Genomic DNA, 21,445 nt, shown 5'->3' on the forward strand with positions numbered 1-21,445 from the left:
GATTAGATTATATTGTTTTTACACGTGAACCAGAAATTTGTCTACTAAATCTTTGAGCTTCCTTATGAAAGTATTGCATGTTATGGTCTCATATGGCATCTTCTATGTGGTTTACAAATATACTAGTATGAATAGTGTGGATGAAATAGCAGTGCAATATTTGTAACCAGTCATCTAAGTTTTATTTTAATGAAAATGTTTATCTATTAAGGATAAATGCACTAATATCTTTATTAAAATAAAATATAAAGTAATTTCACATTGCATTAGTTAATGTTGCACAGTGAAATCTTAACACTACAGTGACCCCCATAAGTTATCTTTGAGTAGTAAAATTAATATTGTGTGTATTCTAGCAGGTTTGAATCAGGTATAACCCTGGTCAAGTTCACTGTGTTTTGCACTAATGTGTGATGTGAGTTCTCTTGACAACTTGAATGTGTTTTCAGATTGTGCTGTGTTATAACTCTTTAGTTGTTTGCTGTGAGTGTAAAATCTATTGTTACAGTAATAAAAATTTGAAGTGACTGATACTAAAGTATCAATCTAATATTTCAACTTATTTTAATCAGAAGATTAAACTTTTATCATTCTGAATTCTCTGCTGTTGTCTTTATAGTCAGAATTAGAAGCTTACAGCTTTAATAGTTACAGGAGGTTCCCAGAAGACTAAAACCTACATTGCAACTCCCATATCTCATCATTATTAAAATTTCCCCACACTCCCCCGGCCACCCCTGCAAACCCAAAACCTTTCCCCTTTGTTGACAAATAGTGAAAGCCCAAAGGTTGATAATGGAAATGGAGAGAGTGGGAGGTTGTTCAGGGTAGGGAATGCTATAAAGTCTCTCCTCACGTTGTGCTACTGCCAGATCCCTTGGTTTTGTCTCTTCCGTTGTCTGCTAGCAAACCCAGAATGAAGACTCCTATCCAGTTCTACCAATTTCTCATGCTACCCCTCGGTAACATCTTTGGAAAATACAATGTCATTTTCCAAAATGTAAGCTGACGACGCACCATTCTATTCAATCCTTCCACTATCTCTAAATTGTCAGACTCTTGTGGTGGCAATGGGGCCCTTATTACCTAATCACACCTTGGACTGTTCCCCTACTCCTCTAGTCCTTTCTCCTCTGTCAAGTGCCTCATCTTATTCCACCCCTTTCCTTTAAAAATCCTTATTATCTCCAGTCCTCCAAAGCTCACCGTAAGGTTCTTATCAAGATACCCTTCTTCAGTCTCTGCACTGAATGACTACTGATCCTTGATAATAATCTTCTCGCTCCCCTTTCCTGCTTTTTTTTCTTCTGAGTTGACTGACCTCTTCCATCATATAAGCTCTTCTACCGATATTCATGGCCACCCCTCAACCTTGCTATCTCTTTTCTGCTCCGTTAGTCTCAATCAAACAACACTAGCTTCAACCATATTCTTGTATTCATCACTACACAGCCACCAACGCCAGCCCCACCCCCACCCCCAACCCTTCCCTTCCAACCTGTTATTTGTCTATTTCTGGGTGGGGGGAAAACTCCACTGCCAAAATCATTTAAAATTGCACTTTCTAAATCCCAATTATCTAGCCGTTGACCCTCCATTCACTAATATTTCTGCAGCTGTTGGTCTTCTTAATTACTCCCACACATCTATTTTTGCCCTTGCTGGCAGTACAACCTTAACTTTTCAATCTTGCTGAATGTTCTGGTATGCCCCACATCTTCAGTCTGGAGAAACAAACTCTATTTGATAGCTATACTCAGTTACTACACACTTTTTTACATGTGATTTCATGCAATTATTATTCTGCAGGAATGTGGTTCAAAGTCCAAGAAATGTTAGCAATTATACAACTTTAAACTCATGTTGCACCAGACTTCTTTTTTTGTTCATGACACCAGATTTAGCTCCTCCCTCAGTAGGGATGACTGACAAGTTGAACTATTTAGTAACAAAATAAAAAAATTATTTTGCTTGCTGCAGAGGAGGAAGGAGCTGCTGCTTTTTGCCTCCAATATTTGTAAAAGGATGGGGCTACAAGGAATATTGGAAGAGCAATAGTGATAGGTGATTCGATAGAGGAATTGATAAAAGCTTTCTGCAGCGGCAGGCTTGAATCCAGGATGATGTGTTGCCTCCCTGGTACCAAGGCCAATGATGTCACTGAGCTACTGCAGAGCACCCTGACTGGGGAGGATGAGCAGCCAGCAGCCATACCACATTGGTACAAATGACATAGGCAGAAAGAAGGATGTGGCCCCGCAGCCAGAATTTAGGGAGCTAGATAGGAAAATAGCAAGCAGAACCTCAAAAGTATTAATCTCCAGATTGCTTCCAGTACCATACGCAAGTGAGTTTAGAAATAGCAGGATAAAGCAGATGATTGTATAGCTCGAAAGACAGTGCAGTAATGGGAGGGCTTTAGACTCTTGGGGCATTGGGACCAGCTCTGGGGAGATGGGAACTGTGCAGGCTGGACCAGTTGCACCTAAACAGAGCCGGGACTGAGTTCCTTGCAGGGTGTTTTCCTACTGCTATTGGGGAGGGTTTAAACTAACCTGGCAGGGATGTGGGAACCAGAAGATAATATCAGAGAGGAATAACAAGATGCACAGAATACTGGGAGAGATGGATAACATTAGAATAGGGAATAATAAGTTAATAGGTGAGGTCAGAGTAAGGGAGCGAGTAGTAAAGTCTAAATCTGGGTTACTGTGCATGTATGAGAATGCAAGGAGTGTGACAAATTAGATTGGTGAATAACATGCACACATTACTATGTAAAAATATGATGTGGCTATAACAGAGACCTAACTCAAAGAAGGGCAGGGCTGCGTGTTAAATATTCCTGGATACAAGGTGTTCAGGAAATATAGAAAAGGAAGGGTATTAGTTAAGGAGCGCATTGCAGTGCTGGAGAAAAAGGGTGTCCCAGAGGGGTCAAGGACAGAATCTACTTGGCTAGAGCCAAGGAAAAAAAAAGTTATGATTGCATTGCTTGGTCTAGCCTATAGGTCACAAACTAGTGGGAAGGATGTAGAAGAACAAATTTACAAAGAAATTACAGAGAAATGCTAAAATTATAGAGTAGTTATAATGCAGGACAGAGAGGGGAAAGAGTCCCTACACTGTTTAGGAGAATTTTCTACAGCAGTATGTTTCCAGTCTAGTGAGAAACAAGGCACTGCTAGATTGCAAGTTCTTGGGAATGAGGTGGGCTAAGTGGATCAAGTGTCAGTGGGAGAACATTTAGGGGAATTTAGTGACCATTATGTCATAAGGTTTAGGTTGGCTATGGAAAAGGAGAAAGAACAATCCAGAGTAAGAACAATCCAGAGTAAGAATAATTAACTTCAGTGGAGTAAGAATTGATCTGGACCGAATAAACTGCAGTCAAAGGTTGGCAGAAAAATCGGCAGCTGAACAATGGACTACCTTCAAAGAAGGGATAGTTCAGGCACAGTTAAAGTATATTCCCTTGAAAAGGAAAGGTAGGGCAAACAAATCCAGAGCTCCCTGGATGACAAAAGAGTTAGAAATTAAGATTAAGAAGAAAAAGTATGCTTATAACAGATGTCAAGTAGAAAATACAATTGAGAACCAGGCTGAATATAGAAGGTTCAGAGGGGAGATGCAAAAGGAAAGAGGAAGTATGAACAGAAACTGGCAGCTAACATAAAAAGTAATCCCAAAGTCTTCTATAGGCATATAATTAGTAAAACAGTAGTAAAAGGAGGAGTCGGTGATTAGCGACTAAAAAGGGGATTTAGGCATGGAGGCAGGGGGCATAGCTAAGTTATTAACTAAATAGTTTGCATCTGTGTTTACCAAGGAAGAAGATGATACCCAGGCCATGGTGAAAGAGGAGGTAATTCAGACACTAAGAAGAGTTTAAAATTGATAAAGTGGAGGCATTGGAAAGGCTATCTGTACTTCAAGTTGATAAAGGCATAAGGACCAGATGAGATGCATCCAAAGATACTGGGGGAAGAGAAAGTGGAAATTGCAGAGGCACTGGCCATAATTTTTCAGTCTTCCTTAGACTCATAGTGGTTCCAGAAGACTGGAAAATGGCCAATGTTACACGCTCATTCAAATAGGGTGTAAAGATGAGTCCAGCAACTGCAGACCGGTCAGTCCAACTTCAGTGGTGGGAAAACTTGTAGAAACAATAATTCGGGACATAATTAAGTCACATGACAAATGCAGGTTAATTAAGGAAAGCCAGCAATGATTTCTTAAGGGAAAATTGTGTTTAACTAAGTTGCTGGAGTTTTTTTGAAGAGGTAACAGAGAGATTTGATGAGGGCAATGCTGTTGATGTAATGTACATGGACTTCCAAAAGGCATTTGATACAGTGCCGCACAACATACTTGTGAACAAAGTTATAGCTCCCCAGGGGTCAGCATTGGGACTCTTGCTTTTTCTGATATATAGTGACCTAGACCTTGATGTGCAGGACACGATTTCAAAATTTGTGAGTGATACAAAACTTGGAAGCATTGCAGACTGTGAGGAGGATAGTATAGAAGGACATTGACAAGTTGATGGAATAGGGGGAACAGGTGGCCAATGAAGTTTAATGTGGAGAAACGTAAAGTGATTTATTTTATTAAGAATAATGCAGAGACACAGTATGAAATAGAGGGTACAACTTTAAAGGGGATGCAGGTGCAGTGGGACCTGGATATGTATGTGCATAAGTTGAAGGTGGGAGGACAAGTTGAGAGAGCAGTGAATAAAGCATACAGTATCCTAGACTTTATTAATAGGGGTATAGAGAGGGGTATAGAGTACAAGAGCAAGGAGGTTACATTGAACTTGTATAGGACAATAGTTCGACCTCAGCTGGAGTATTCAGTCCAGTTCTGGGAGCCACACTTTAGGAAGGATATGAAGGCATTGGGGAAAGTACTGAAAAGATGCATGAAAATGATTCCAGGGATGAGGAACTTCAGAAGGTAGATTGGAGAAGTTAGGATGTTTTCCTTAGAGAAGAGAAGGCTGAGAGGAGATTTGATAGAGGTATTCAAAATCATGAGGGGTCTGGACAGAGTAGAGAGGAGAAACTGTTCCCACTTGTGAAAGGATCGAGAATGAGAGGGCACAGATTTAAAGTAATTTGCAAAAGAAGCAAAAGTGATATGAGAAAAAACTTTTTCATGCAGCAAGTGCTTAAGGTCTGGAATACACTGCCTGGGAGTGTGGTGGAGGCAGGTTCAATCGAGGCATTCAAAAGGGAAGTAGACTGTTATTTGAAAGGAGGAATGTGCAGGGTTACGGGGCAATGGCACGAAGTGAATTGCTCATTCAGAGAGCCGGTGCAGACACAATGGGCTGGATGGCCTCCTTCTGCACTGTAAAAATTCTGTGATTCTTTGGGAAGGAGGTGCTGCTTTTTGTTTCCAACTTAAGGCAATAAGTACTTAAAACTTTGTAGTGTTTTAGTACTTAGAGCAAGTTAAACTTGTTGTGTAAACTTAACAAACTAAAATGTAGATATAAATAATCTAGACTAAGAAATGGCAGAGCAGGTTACGTGTCTGAACCACAATATGTGAGAGTTTGTAGACATTGAGGCTGTCCTGAGCAGACACATCTACAGGAGATGTCTCTATTTCAAATCTTTCCAATTCAGAGTCATTGAACTGGAGTGAGTTGGAGGCACCATGATGCAAGGGAGAGGGGGCAGTATCTGGTCAGTTTGCTCCAGACTTTGATCACACCACGTAGAGTGGTGCAGGTTCAGAACGGGGTTGGTGTGACCGATAGTGTGACCCTCAGAAGCTGATCTTATTCAACAGGTACACTGCACTTTATACCTGTCAGCATAAGGAGGAAGTACTGCCAGAATGCAGATCATGGCATCTTGAAGAAGGAGGTGGGGAGAAGAGGAAAAGCAATGTAGTGGTGGTAAGGGATCCCTAATTAGGGAGAAAGTCAACATTCATTATAAACAAGATCAAGAGTCCTCTATGGGATGTTGCCTACCAGGTGCCAACATGAGGGGCATCTTGAACTGGCTTGAAAGGTTAATGGAGAGGGAGGAAGAGGATCCAGTCCTTGTGATGCATGTTGGAACCAACAACACAGAGAAAAATAGGCAAGAGGTCCTTGGAGAGCACCAGGGACTAGGAGCTAACTTAAAGAACACTACCTCAAAGGTTATAATCTCTGGATTATCACCCAACCCATGTGCAAATTGGCATTGGGATAAACAGATTAGGGAGGTAGACACACGGCTGAAGGAGTGGTGTAGGAAAGTGGGATTCCATTTTATGGGACCCTGTCAGCAGTAGTCGGATAGGAAGGAAATGTACCATTGGGATGGGTTCCATTTAAACTGGGATAGACCAGGGTATTGGAGGAAAAGATAAGTAGGGAAGTCACAAGGATTTTAAACTAGAAAATGGGATGAGGGGATTGGGGGGCAGGGAGGGTAGGGATGTGAGGGTGGAGGGCTCAGATGGAATAGGTTGTATAAATAATAGTTCCAGAAACACAAGGGAAGAGAGTAGAATAACAGTCAGAAATTGTGCTTTAGGCTTTATAGATAAAAGGAAAACCAAAAGATGTAAAGCGATTAAACAAGGAGAGAGAAACAAGGAACATGTGAATAAAACATTAGAACAGAATGACAGTTTGGGATTTGTGACCCAAATAAGCAGTCTTTATGCAAACATACAAAGTATAAGAAACAAGTTGAATGAATTGCTGTTGCAAATTATTTGGAGGATGTGACATGATAGCCATTACTGAGACATGGCTGTTAAATGCTCAGAACTAAGGACTAAATCTACCAAGTAGTAAGGTCTACAGGAAAGGTAGAGAAAATGATACAGTGGGAGGAGTAGCCTGAGTGATTAAAGATTAAATAACTTCAATGATAAGAAAGGATGTAATAAAAGATAAACAAGCATTGGAAACTTTGTTTAGAATTAGGAAATACAAAAGGATTTAAGACTTGTTATAAAACCCAAACCTTACCTTGTTGGAGAGCATGGAGGTTGGGAACTTCAGCCTGGGAGCATTTGTGCATGCGCAGACCTGGAGTGGGCTGCACATGTGCATATTGGCATTTTTATGTTTTCTTTTGGCTCAGTGCGTCTGTGCATAAGAAAACAATGTGAAAACCCAGGTCAGGTGACAGGGTGAGGAGCACCATTGCTGGTAGTTGTCCCAGGCAGGGTCAAGGGAGAGGGGACAGGGAGAGGTCCCAGTTTAGCTAAAAAGAGAGGAGCAGAGTAAAAAGGCTCTAAATAAGAAAAGGGTTGTGGGTAGCTCAATGAAAGCCCTGGTAATCGACACGGACTCTGTAGAAGCCCTGAAGATACTAGAAGGCAGCCAAAGATTGGTGACTCTGCCCTGTGAGCGGTTGGAGCGAAGGTACCCCTTGGGAGCAGTAGTGTTCTGCTCAGCGCAGCCGAAGAGCTGAAGATGTGCTTGTGAGTTTGTGTTTTAGTGAGTACTCCGGAATCCAGGGGAACGGAATCTTGGGAGATGAGATTGAAATCCTGCGAGGTGGGCCGTCGTTGACGCTGTCCAAGTTAGAACGACTCATGGAGAGAATTTCAAGACAAGATCTTCAAAGATGAAGATTGAAATCCTTCATGAGGGAGACAGAGTTTCACTGAGGATTGGTTGACTCACAGTGTTATTGACATCTGGGTAGATTGTTGAGAAATCCAGGCTCTCTGTCTTGATCACATCTGCCATTTATTGTGTAGTGTGGTGCATTTGACCACAGTCGGCTTGTTAATTCACATGTACTTCATACTTACCCTGACTGTTAGAGTATAAGATAGATATTGTAAATTGTTTTATCCTTCTGACCTTGTATAGTAAAGCTTATTTTTGTTTGTTCAAAACCCGTGGAATCTCGTGGCTTTCTTCACTTAGCAATATATTTAATTTCAAACTTTGTCTACTTAAACAAAATGTTATTGGTCCCCAACTGGATTGCACCAACAACTTGGGGCTCTGGCCAAGGATCATAACAGACTGTAGTGGGAGTTGTTTATAGGCTCCTTAGCAGCAACTGTGAAGTGGTAGGTTACATGAATGCACAGATTAGACAAGCATGTAGAATGATGGGATGGTTTTAATGGGAGATTTTAACTTGCATATGGCTTAGGATAAACAAATCTACACATGCCAAAAAGGTATTGAGTTTCTTGAGTGTGTTTAGGATAATTTTCTATAAATATTAAGTCCTAGAACCAACAAGGGCTCATGCCATATTGAATTTAGTAATGAGTAGTGAGCCAAATTTAGTTAACAGCCTAACAGTGCATGAACATTTATCTAATATTGATCATAATATGAATGAGTTCAACATAGGCCCAAATTTTCGATCCCGAGTTAGATGCACAGAATCAAAAAATGTTCCGACCCTTAAACAGACTGAGGAGAAACTCCCGAATCGCCAGATTTTTATTCCAGAGTTGGAGGGGGGCAGGGTGGGGGGAGACGCGGGGCGGATTCCAACTAGAGTCGGGCCCACTGACCCTGGAAACAGTGCAGAGGCAGCCTAATGGGCTGCCAAGTACACAGACGACTGGTTAAAAGGTCCTGGGACTTTCGCCCACTTGTAATAAAAACAATAAAACAAAAAAAAGCCCTCACCCTTCACACTCCCTCACTTTCCACACATTCCTCAATTCATGCCACCTCATGCCTTCCCCTCTACCCACCCCCTGGCCGCTCATGGCCTCCACAGCAACCTATGCCAATACCTGCCAACCATGGCCTTTATAGCTCCATGCCAACTTAGTGCCAAATCATACCAAGCCATGACCGCCACTACCACCCTTTGTCTTTACAACCTCCATGCCAACTCACCCAGTATCCACCATGGTCAGACCTCAGGAGCCATGCTGAGATGAACAAAGTGAAGTTATAAGTACCTATCATAGACTTCACCATATTTAAAAAATAAAGCCTGCTGATTTTATCTCATTGATAAAAGCCCGTTCAATACATTTAAATCCCCTCATATCTCCTATTAAAAAAAGTATTTATATTCATAGCCCCACATCAAAGGCAGCTAATCTCTTTATAATGACTTGGAGCTGTCATTCGAACTATGAACTTAGTTGCCCGCACTGTGATAATGATAGGTTGTGGAAGCAATCAAGTGAAAATAATATAATGACAACCCTCAGGCTTATGTTAACAAACACCTATCGAAATTGCAAGCAGCGATTTTTGTATTTCAACTACAGGCTTTTTTTTAAAATGTAAAGAGTAGGGGACTTAAATGACTTCACAGTTCCATAGACTTCATCCACTTTTTACACACATTCATGTCGACTGTTAACAATCCCAAAGGGGCTACCTGACCTCTTCAAATAACTCCGGTAGTTTCGACTTTTCAATGACATTCACAAAGCTCACGAGTTGTGTATCAGAAACCTGAGTGACCAAAATTGTCTCCGTTTATAGGCAGCTGCATTAACGTGCCCTGCCTCAGTGAACCACAGGTGTGTGAAATATGTCCCAAACTAATTTCTTCCCCCAAAGCAAAAATGGTGGGTGCCAGGTATGGGGGGTGGGATTCCCGATTCTGGGCTCCAGCGCCATTTTGGCTAAAGCGTGGAGCTCTTCTGTCTCTGCAAAAATTCAGGTGATACTGTTTGAAAGGAAGTAAAATGGCTATCAAGATTCTAGACACATGCTAAACATTTTACTTTGTGGCAGTATGTACAGTAGAGCCAACATGCCAGACATCCCAAGGAAACTAATATTGATTCAGGGATGAGGTCTCAGCAAAATTAATGTTAAAAAAAAACAACGGTAATGAAGAAGATAGTGGCACTAAACAGTGACAAATCTCCAAGACCAGATGGTTTCCTTCCCAGAGTTTTAAAGGAAGTGAGGACATTGTAGATGCCCAGACCATAAGCTTTCAAGGTTCCCTCTATTCAAGAGTAGTTCCTTTAGGTTGGAAATTATACTATTTAAGAAAGATGAAAGAAGGAAACCAGGGAATTATAGATCAGTTAGGCTAGCATCTGTTGTCAGGAAATTACTAGAGCCTGTTCTTAAGCATAAAATGACTGAACACCTGAAAAATTTTTCAGTGGATCCAAGATGGCCAGCACAAATTTTTGAAAGGTATGTCATGCTTGACAAACCTGATGGAATTTTTTGAAACATTGGCTAAAGTAGTCGAGAGGGCAGTGTCTATGGATGTTATTTATATGGCTCTCCATGAGACATTTGATAAAGCCCCTCATAACAGACCTCAGCTAAAGTTGAAGCCCATGGAATTCATTGTTGACCTGGGTTGGAAATTTGGCTGTGTGGCTAGAGACAGAGAATAGGGATAATGAGTAGATACTCTAAGCAGGTGTTCTGATTGGCAGAATGTGACTAATGGTGTCCCACAAGGATCTGTGTTTGGGGTCTCAACTATTCACTGCATTTATTAATGATGTGGGTGATTGGGTAGAAAACCACACAACCAAATTTGCCAATGGCACAAAGCTAGGTGGCATTATAAATAGTGTAAATGGAAGTGTACAATTACATAGAGATACTGATAAATTAAGTGAATGGTCAAAACTGTGGCAAATGGATTTCAATGTAGGCAAATATGAGATCATCTACTTTTGACTTAAAAAGGATAGAGCCAGGGTACTTTCTAAATGGTGGAAAAATCCAAAGAGACATGGGAGTCTATACTACATAAGTAATTCAAATGTCATGAACAGGTTCAGAAAATAATCAAAAAGGCAATGGAATTCTGGCCTTTATATCAAGAGATGAGGATACAAGGGGATACAAGTGCTGCTTCAGCTATACCAAGTCCTGATTAAGCACATCTGGAGTATTGTGAGCAGTTCTGGACACCACACCTTTGGAAGGATTTATTGGCATTGGAGGGAATGTAGCTTAGATTTACTAGAATGATACCTGGAATCCAAGGATTATATTACAAGAAGAGATTGCACAAACAAGGGTTGTGCTCCCTGGAACTTAGAAGGAAAACAGATTGAGTAGACAGAGAGAAATTATTTCTGCTAGTTGGGAAGCCTAGAACTACAGAGCATAGTCTAAAAAATTAGAGCCATACCTTTTAGCAGTGAAATTAGAAAACATTTCTACACATAACGGGTGGTAGAAGCTTGGAACTCTGTTCTGCAAACAGTAATTGATGCTAGATCAGTTGTTAATTTTAAATCTGAGATGGAAAGATTTTTGTTAACCAAAGACATTGAGGAATATGAAGGAAAAATGTATATGTAGATTTAGGTCACAGATTAGCCATGATCTCACGAAATAGTGGAACAGGCTGGAGGCGCTGAATGGCCCGCTCCTATTTCTGTGGAATTGGACACTAACCATGGGGGCTGAAGCTTCTTACTCTCTCTTTTGCAACCCTTGCAACTGATAGAAGGAGAATTTTTCACCCCACTTAGCATGAGCTAGCTAACTACACTACTTGGTCACAAACTAGCAAATGTTTTCAAAGTTTGTTATAACTGCCTTTTCCTTTTGTCGATTGTTAATATTTCTCTGGAAGCAGAAGTTCTCAGTTTCATGAAGTATACATCCTAACTCTAACAGATGTGCATAGGCAGATTTGATAAGGGAGCTTAAAGTGACGGAACCCTTAAGAGGAAGTGAGCCTAATATGATAGAATTTACCCTGCAATTTGAGAGGAAAAAGCTGGAATCAGATGTAACGGTATTACAGTTGAATAAAGGCAACCACAGAAGCATGAGGGAGGAGCTGGCCAGAATTGACTGGGAGATGAGCCTAGCAGGAAACACAGTGGAACAGCAATGGCAGGAGTTTCTGGGAGTAATTTGGGAGACACAGCAAAAATTCATCCATAGGAAGAAGAAGTATACTAAAGGGAGGACGAGGCAACCATGGCTGACAAGGGAAGTCAGGGACAGCATAAAAGCTAAACAGAAAGCATACAATGCGGTGAAGAGCAGTGGGAAACCAGGGGATTGGGAAGCCTACAAAGACCAACAGAGGACAACTAAAAAAGAAATAAGGAGGGAGAAGATTAAATATGAGGGTAAACTAGCCAGTAATATAAAAGAAGATTGCAAGAGTTTTTTTAGATATATAAAGGGTAAGAGAGAGGCAAAAGTGGACATTGGGCCGCTGGAAAATGACGCTGGAGAAGAAGTAGTGGGGAACAAAGAAATGGCGGAGGAACTGAATAGGTACTTTGCATCAGTCTTCACAGTGGAAGACACGAGTGACATCCCCAAAGTTCAAGAGAGTCGGGGGGCAGAGGTGAGTATGGTGGCCATTACCAAGGAGAAGGTGCTAGGAAAACTGAAAGGTCTGAAGGTGGATAAATCACCTGGACCAGATGGAGTACACCCCAGAGTTCTGAAGGAAATAGCTGAAGAGATAGTGGAGGCGTTAGTGGCGATCTTTCAGGAATCACTGGAGTCAGGGAGGGTCCCAGAGGACTGGAAAATCGCTAATGTAACCCCCCTCTTTAAGAAGGGAGTGAGGCAAAAGATGGGAAATTACAGGCCAATTAGCCTGACCTCGGTCGTTGGTAAGATTTTAGAGTCCATTATTAAGGATGAGATTTCAGAATACTTGGAAGTGCATGGTAAAATCGGGCAAAGTCAGCATGGTTTCATCAAGGGGAGGTCATGCCTGACAAATCTGTTAGAATTCTTTGAGAAGGTAACGAGTAGGTTAGACAAAGGAGAGCCAATGGATGTTATCTACTTGGACTTCCAGAAGGCCTTTGACAAGGTGCCACACAGGAAGCTGCTCAGTAAGATAAGAGCCCATGGTGTTAGAGGCAAGGTACTAGCATGGATAGAAGATTGGCTGTCTGGCAGGAGGCAGAGAGTGGGGATAAGGGGGGTCCTTCTCAGGATGGCGGCCGGTGACTAGTGGAGTTCCGCAGGGGTCAGTGTTGGGACCACAACTTTTCACTTTATACATTAATGATCTAGATGAAGGAACTGAGGGCATCCTGGTTAAGTTTGCAGATGATACAAAGATAGGTGGAGGGACAGGTAGTATTGAGGAGGTAGGGAGGCTGCAGAAGGATTAGGGAGGCTGTAGAAGGTTAGGAGAATGGGCAAAGAAGTGGCAGATGGAATACAATGTGGGGAAGTGTGAGGTCATGCACTTTGGTAGGAAGAAGAGGCATAGACTATGTTCTAAATGGGGAGAGAATTCAGAAATCTGGAGTGCAAAGGGACTTGGGAGTCCTAGTCCAGGATTCTCTTAAGGTTAACTTGCAGGTTGAGTCAGTAGTTAGGAAGGCAAATGCAATGTTGGCATTTATTTCGAGAGGACTAGAATATAAAAGCAGGGATGTGCTGCGGAGGCTTTATAAGGCTCTGGTCAGACCACATTTAGAATACTGTGAGCAATTTTGGGCCCCATATCTCAGGAAGGATGTGCTGGCCCTGGAGAGGGTCCAGAGGAGGTCCACGAGAATGATCCCAGGAATGAAAGGCTTAACATATGAGGAACGTTTGAGGACTCTGGGTCTATACTCGATGGAGTTTAGAAGGATGAGGTGGGATCTGACTGAAACTTACAGAATACTGAAAGGCCTGGATAGAGTGGACATGGGGAAGATGTTTCCATTAGTAGGAGAGACTAGGACCCAAGGGCACAGCCTCAGAGTAAAGGGAAGACCTTTTAGAACAGAGATGAGGAGAAACTTCTTTAGCCAGAGAGTGGTGAATCTATGGAATTCCTTGCCACAGAAGGCTGTGGAGGCCTGGTCATTGAGTGTATTTAAGACGGAGATAGATAGGTTATTGATTAGTAAGGGGATCAAAGGTTACGGGGAGAAGGTGGGAGAATGGGGTTGAGAAACTTATCAGCCATGATTGAATGACGGAGCAGACTCGATGGGCCGATTGGCCTAATTTCTGCTCCTATGTCTTATGGTCTTATGACCTGCTGCTTAATTATACTCCCCAACTAACTAATTATCTGGTCTTCAATTACAGAAGAAAAAATTATTGCAATTAAGAGCAAGACGCCTGCCACGGGTAGTTAATTTAGTGTGAGTGAATGAGTAAATTAAATGGTTGAATTTTATTTAGAAGTACTCTGAATATACTCTTATACATAATGTCTGTAAACATGTTTTCTAACACACCTTTATTTAAAAATGTCAGAGATTTTGTAAATAATCTTGATTACAAATTTCAAGCAGCATATTTCAGACCAGCTACAACCGTTCAGTAGTTATGTTACAAGTGCGTGAAATCTGAATGCTCTACAGGCAGCTCAAAATATTTGAGTAGCACCAAAAATTAAACTGTTTAGAATTGGTTGCATTGAGGAAGTTTATCAAACACTAAAGGAAATGTTTTACCATGAGAAAAGTCTTGAGTGTTTCTTTAGAAATCAATCCTGTGAAATTATTAATGAATACAGATAAGCGCTGACCAAAGCCTGGGGACTCAGCCAACAAATTACATTGTTTTCCAAGTTTTTTTTTATGTTGCCTGACTGCTGCCTAGGAGGAGCTGGTAATAATTTGCTGTGTGAATTTTTGATGGTGTTTCTGCCTCACTTTCCTATTATGTAGTCTTGTTGGCTTGCGGTGACTGTGGCTGATCCGATCAGCAGCAGATCATCCGAAAGTTGAGGAGGATGGGCTCTGGGTTAACACTCTGGTTCAGCAGTATTAATTCAAATTTTTTTGGACCCCTAATTTTATATTCCCTTAAGTATTTTGCTGAATGTGAAATGAAAATTTTTATTTTTCTCTTTTCTATCCTCTCTCTCTTTCTTTCACTCTTTCCCCTAACAGCCTATAATCTTGCCTTTTTCAGAAATGGCATGCTGTAAAACTTTCCCTTGCAATGTGAAACTTTTCCTTCTGTTTACTAGTAAACACTCTTAGTTCAATATTTTTTGGATTCTAGACTAATATTGTATTCATTATGAATTGAAGAAAATAAAACTATCCAAGGTATTTGAATTAGGGATCAACGGGTGATTTTTAAATAATTCATGGTCCTATTCTATAGGATAGCTTGAAATAATTCCAGCCTTGTTTTGATAAATGGAAGTGTCCCATTCATGGTATTTTTTAGATGTTACTTTGTAAACCCTACTGACTATTCTGAGCTACCTAATCATTTGATATATTAACAGCATACTCCTGCTTAAATCATACTTCAAATTTTGCTATAAAGCACATTTCAGTTTCATAAAGGTGAGTCTTTCTGAATTTCAGGTAGATGATTTGCATTATGCCTGCATTGAGAGGATGCAGCAACTAATAACAGCAGTGCTTTGTGCTGTTGAGTCACTTCGCTTTTAAACCTCAATATTTCCGAAATTGAGTTTACTTCCTTCTTTTGATGGTGTGCATGTTGGGATGATATTTTTCATTTTTTTTTAATACAGGTGCCCACTTAAAATCAAATTTTCAATCTGTGACAAGAAATGTTCATAATATATAACTGAATTTAAGAAAACTTATTTTCTGTTTGCTCCCACACACAGGAGTCCTTACAGAATGTTATGATGAGCTGGGAAATAGATATCAACTTCCAGTCTACTGCCTTGCACCTCCAATCAACATGATTGAAGAAAAAAGTGACTTAGAGACACTAGACATCCCAGAACCACCACCTAATTCTGGACAAGAATGTCAGCTCCGGCTGCGTCTCTCCACAGGCAAAGACCTAAAGCTTATTGTCCGCAGCACAGATACAGTTTATCATATGAAACGGCGTTTGCACACAACGGAGGGAGTAGAGCCCCCTAGCCAGAGATGGTTCTTTTCTGGCCGACCACTGACAGATAAAATGAAATTGGAAGAACTGAAAATCCCCAAAGACTATGTGGTGCAGGTCATCATCAGCCAACCTCTGCAGACCCCTACACCTGTGGAAAACTGACTGGCCTTTTTTGAGTCCCTTTATTAGGCTTTTACTCCTTTCTACACAAGAACATTCATTTAATGTCACCTGTGTGGTCCCATCTGTGATGAGGACTTGCAGAATGTGTTCCGATAGATCCATTTAAGTGTAGAACACAGCAGTTTCTACCAAGAAAGCAACTCAGGAGAGGCTCCAGTTCAATCAGATCCTTCAGGGATTTGTTTTTTTTTACTGGAAGACTTTGTTTCATGCATATCTGGCCTGAATAGATTCCTTTCAATAAAGGGGCAGTGTTATGTTCTATGAAAAGAAATTCATTAATAGAAGTGTGGCTACCATTTTACACATTATTTAGTTGCAGTGCTGCAGTTTTCTGTTTTAAATCATACATGGCTATATTTAAATGGTACTTACTGTCAGTGTGTAAGACCATACACTATCATGGCCATAGAAGGTTTTCCTTCAAGGATAATTTCAGTGAGACTGAATCAGTTGAAGTTATTCAGGTTTTTAATCACAGTTGGCAAAATAACTTTACTGTGTTACTTCCAACATGCGCAAACTTGGGGAATCAAATTTCTGGCTTAATGGCATATTAATTTATTGAAAAGTTAGGAATATGCAGTAATACACAAGTTTCTGCTCTATTTTTATTTTATGGGAAAGCAGTCTTGACCCTGTGCTGAGTTATCTGATCTTGGGTGGGGGAATCATTTTGGGGTGTTAAAATTAGCCTGGGTACCTTCAGGTAAAGAAGGATAAAAGCCACAATTCTCACTTCTAATTGTCATTCACTGACTCCTGCTAGAAAGTGCACGTGTGGATGTTGGTGAGACATGATTGGACATGATAGTGATATCCCATATGGTCAGATAGTTTGTTGACTATCTTATGAATAATTGGATAAGATACAAGATAGTTACTGTGTCTGTAAAGCTGCATTCCAGTATAAATTGATACATTCAGAAAAAAAAGGAAGAAAATTGGGTTTAAAAAGTCATCAATTAGCTGTATAGAAAGTAATTAGTTATTTCTATTTGACCAACTCATCAACAGCTGTGATACTTGTTAATTGGTACTTTGTTTTGAAAGCTAGTTATTATTTAGGACCATAACTCTTTAAGCATTGCAAAGACTTCAGCGTACAATTCTATGTAAAGGTACTGGCAGCTGAAGCCCTAACTTATGTATGCATTAATTTGGTTCTATATTACCAGGGCCATCATCTGAATGTTGCAAATCTTTACAATGACAATGTTGTAAGAAAGAAGAAAGAATTGAAAACCATGCTTTTTACTTTTTTGCACCCTCTGATGGAAAGCAAAGTTATTCAGTAACATCCAATATGTAAAATCGAAGTTGCAACCACCTTAAAAACAATCTTTGGTTTTTATTTGATTTAACGCTTTCCTTGGAGAGTATGGTTTAGAGCATTGGATGACTAATATTTGCATGATTAAAATTACAGGGCTTACACTGCAAGATCTATCTGCCATTGTTGGGATAAATATTGATGTTAAATTGAATTAACTGCAGTTGCAAAATATTGTAATTTTAAGCGAGGAAACCTTGTTCTGAGTGGCATTATCATTTGCAAAATAGAGTGGTTCATTGCAGTTGCTTTATGGTTGCGCTGGGATATATGGAAATGGTCCAGGAGCTAGGATAGAAAATCAGGGGAGTGAAATAAACCAAGCCACAAAGGGTCAGTCTTTCCAGATTTGTGTTCCTGTTATGGAGCATATTTCACCTGATAGGTATATAAAGCAAACATCTGTTGGATCAGCTCGTTTTGAATTTTGAAACCACAGATTTGTCCCAAGCTGAGCAGCTATGGGACTGTTTACAACTTTTTTTTGGGGGCACTGCAAAACAATTGGCTCATATCTATACAAGAGAGCCTGGTGGGTAATGGAAGTTCCATACCTTTTGTATCCATTTATTACTTCCCATAAACTCCATATTTTTGATCATGAATTTGGTGTGATACGAATTGTTCAAGAGATCTTTATGTAGTGTGATGTAAAAGACTAATTGAAACACAAAAAGTATCAGAACAATATAAATTCCATGTAGAGTTTGTAGATTAATTATCTATATATATATATATACACACCATCTTAAATTATATTGGCTCGTATTTTGCTGTTGTTGTGAGGCAGATGGCTCTTGCCATTATTACTGGGTAAAACTGACAGCAACTTCTGGCATACACAGATGTGTCATTAAATGTGAGAATGTGGAAGTTGATGTTACCGATACCCTGCTCCTTGGCAGGATGCACTGTTAAAGTCCTTTGCTGATGATGTTTGCACAGTGATCATTGTAATTGTGTGAGCTAAGGCAAATTACCTACTCTTCTCACAATAAAGACAGATGAAAATTTAGGGGTTGTAGTATCATGAGTAACTGAGTTTTAATGGCATAATAAGTGATAATTACTGCTGCACAACCTCATTGGCCCTGAAAGGTTAATGTTACAAATGGAGAGGAGTCTCATTCTCTTGGAAGAAAATTAATGTTGCAGATTTAAAAAATTTTTTTAGTTATTCTATTTTTCTCTTTAATATCTTTCCCGTAATCCTCGCACATATGTCTAAATATTTATTTGTCTTCCTGTATAAAGTTTTGAATGTAATTTATATTTCCTGTATTTTATTTCCTGCTTTGCAGTCTGTGTTTCAGTAAGGATTCATTGGTCTGATTGGTTGAAGAACCTTACTGCTGCTTGGCCTACTAACAGATGGCACAGATCCCCTAAAAACTAGAAAATTCCACTGACAAGTCAGCGAAAAGTCCCTAAGCAAATATATGTAAGGCATATGGTGAAAGCCGTTCCTTCGCTGCTCACAGCAAAATCTGAGCCCTGAACTGTTTTTGATTCCTTTCAGCATTAAGCTTGGTTGATTGCCTTAAGTAATTCTCCAGACCACTAGATGTTAAGTTTGTGACACTCTGATCAGGTTAACTTTGTATGAGCAAATAGCCTGTTAGTGGTTTTCACATGCAGCCTGGTTAACCTCAACAAACCTCAGTCAGTCTGTTTGGAGAAATAACTTTTCAGCATCAAATATTAATTTCATAAAATTCTGGAATTGAAGTTTTATTGAAAACTGCAAGCAAAATTGGATTAAATATTTTTTGAATTCAAAGAACATCCCTTCATTTTCAACACTTAACGTGCTTGAATTGAAAACTAATTTGTATATGTGTTCATCAGATCTGCGCCTGCACACTGAAAACAGAAAAGCGGAAATGTTGTTTTTCACCAAAGTTTTTTTTTAAACTGAAATGACTGATATGCTTTAAGAAAAACTCAATCATGGCATCGCGAAACAGAAAAGCTTTTCCTCCTATTATGTAAATTTCAAATTGTTCATTTTATAATTTGATCTATTTCATGTCTGTTTCCTCAGTTTGAAAACCAAGCAGCCACTGAATTGCTTACATGGGAGCCTTAAGTACAATATTGTGTCAGTAAGTGAATTCTGTAACTCCACTGAAGCATAAAAGGAATGATCATTTGGAATCAATTTCAAACCATGAACTTATGTACGTGAACATAGGCCTGTATTGTGCCTGAGGCATGGAATACTGTTTTAATACCAAAAGCTTTATATTTATTATCTTTTGTAAGAAAATTACAGAGATACTACTTTGTGCATTACTGTCCAATGAAAAAGTCTCTTGAAATGCTATTAATCTTTTGGCCTTCATGTTAAACTTGGAGGTTAATTTTAATAGATCTATAATTTATATCACATTGGAAAGGAATGTTGTCCAACAAAAGGCTGATCAACACAGAGTTGGCCTTCATTTATGCATTATCTTTTAGCTATTAGAAGCATTAAACATTCTGGATAAACTATTATCTATATGCAGAGTGCATTGAACAAATGTAAACTCCTGTATAATACTGGAGTATTGACTGGCATGCTATTAGCGACAGGTCAGATATTGTTTTCTAAGCCGATTATCTAAAAGATTCAGTCTCCCGAAAATTATTCCTAAAAACATTTGTGACATCATTTAAGATTTTCTTTGCAGAATTTATTCCATTAATGTTTCAGCTATTTAAGATCGTGTATTTGTTGAACAGGAGAGAACACAGCTGTTACCCCTTGAGAATAAAGCACAACATTTTACTGTTGTATGTCATAATGTTTTTAAATGTTGAAATGTTTTAAGTATGTCATAATAGTTCTGGGGCTTTTCAATTGGTTTTTATTGTAAATGCAAATTTGCAAAAGAAAAGTCTTAATAAAATGAGTTTTCAATCATGCTTTTAAACTGCCATACTGCAGGCTAGCACTGTTCCCTCTTTAAGGAACAGTAGTTTTTTATGTTTTGTAACTGTACATTTAAATTTTCACAGATGAAGTTGGGACAGTGTCCACTGATGCTTTATACACTTTCCAATACAGTTTGTGCTCTTAATGTGCAGTGCACTGTTGTAAGATCTATACATTGTAATAAATGATTATTTGTCATAAAAGACCAATGAATGTTTGGTAATGAATGCTTTATAATGGATGAATAAATAAACCAAATTGTTGTAATTGCACCCCATCAATCAGTTTTCTGAATTGCAGTTAAACTCCTGTCCCATTTAATTATTTGATTATCCTAAGGAATGCTGTTATTATAAAATGTTTTCCTTTGGGGAAAGATCAAGAAAAAGGGTAACCCATGATAATAAACTATAACTTACCCTTCCACTATTTTGTGTGTGTGTGTTTTTAAACCACTCTTATAGTTAAGTTTTCTTTAACTTTACTTTCTAAACATTCATTTACATTGCCTGCTCACTGTATTTAAATGTAGAGTTACAACCTCTACTGTCTATTCTTAACTGTTGTCAAGAAATTGGAACGGGCAAATTTTCTGCTAAAAATCTCGATCGTTATCCAGTACGAATAAATCTAACCCTTCTGATAGTGTGGCAAATTGAAATGATAAACTATGGGCAAGGATTGTTCTGGTCGATATATTCAGAAAAATCATAAACCTATCTTTTGGAACATATTCACACTGTGATTACGTATAATGATTAAAGCAATACATCCCCCAATATATTTAGCTTAACTGAGCCTTAACAATGAAGCTCTGTGTATAGAATATTATTGCAACTTTGATTAGTTTTAGCAGTAACTTGAAATATTATTATGGGTAACATTAATGTTTAATGCTGTCTGCAGAGAGTATAAAATATCTTTGAAGTAAAATGGTCTATGCTATTCTGAAACTGTGTGTGGGGTGAAGGTGGGAGGAGAATTGTTGTACAGCTTTTTACAAGGTGCCCTGTCAATGGCAAGTGAACAAATCTGATAATGGCTTCCTATAATGCCTGTAATATTAAACAATACATTTGTTCTTTTTGGATCATGGGAGAGCATTTTCAATGCTAACACCAGCTCCCTTATCAGATTCACAAAAATGCGGTCTATGATGCTGTCACCCACATAAAAACTGTTTTAGCGGTATAAACACATGCAGCCAATGCTTAAGTGATGCTCTTCCATAATTCAAACTTATATCAGTTTCAATGTAAAAATGCCTGAAGACTACACCAATGAGAAAAATAAATTACTT

The 21,445-nt window shown here is 39.3% G+C and overlaps 1 protein-coding gene across 2 annotated transcripts in view; it reads left to right on the forward strand.

The window, feature by feature from the left end:
- The window catches only part of ubtd2 (ubiquitin domain containing 2), an 83,849-nt gene extending 63,278 nt beyond the window's left edge, over window positions 1–20,571 (forward strand). For both annotated transcript variants that reach the window (XM_078550688.1, XM_078550689.1), the window contains exon 3: window positions 15,474–20,571. In XM_078550688.1, the coding sequence (XP_078406814.1) occupies window positions 15,474–15,871 (398 nt within the window). In that variant the 3' untranslated portion in view covers window positions 15,872–20,571. The remainder of the gene's footprint in view (window positions 1–15,473) is intronic.
- Window positions 20,572–21,445: the final 874 nt, after the last annotated feature.

This window comes from Cetorhinus maximus, chromosome 10 (assembly GCF_964194155.1).
Source record: "Cetorhinus maximus chromosome 10, sCetMax3.hap1.1, whole genome shotgun sequence".
In the NCBI taxonomy this organism is placed as follows: Eukaryota; Metazoa; Chordata; class Chondrichthyes; order Lamniformes; family Cetorhinidae; genus Cetorhinus; species Cetorhinus maximus.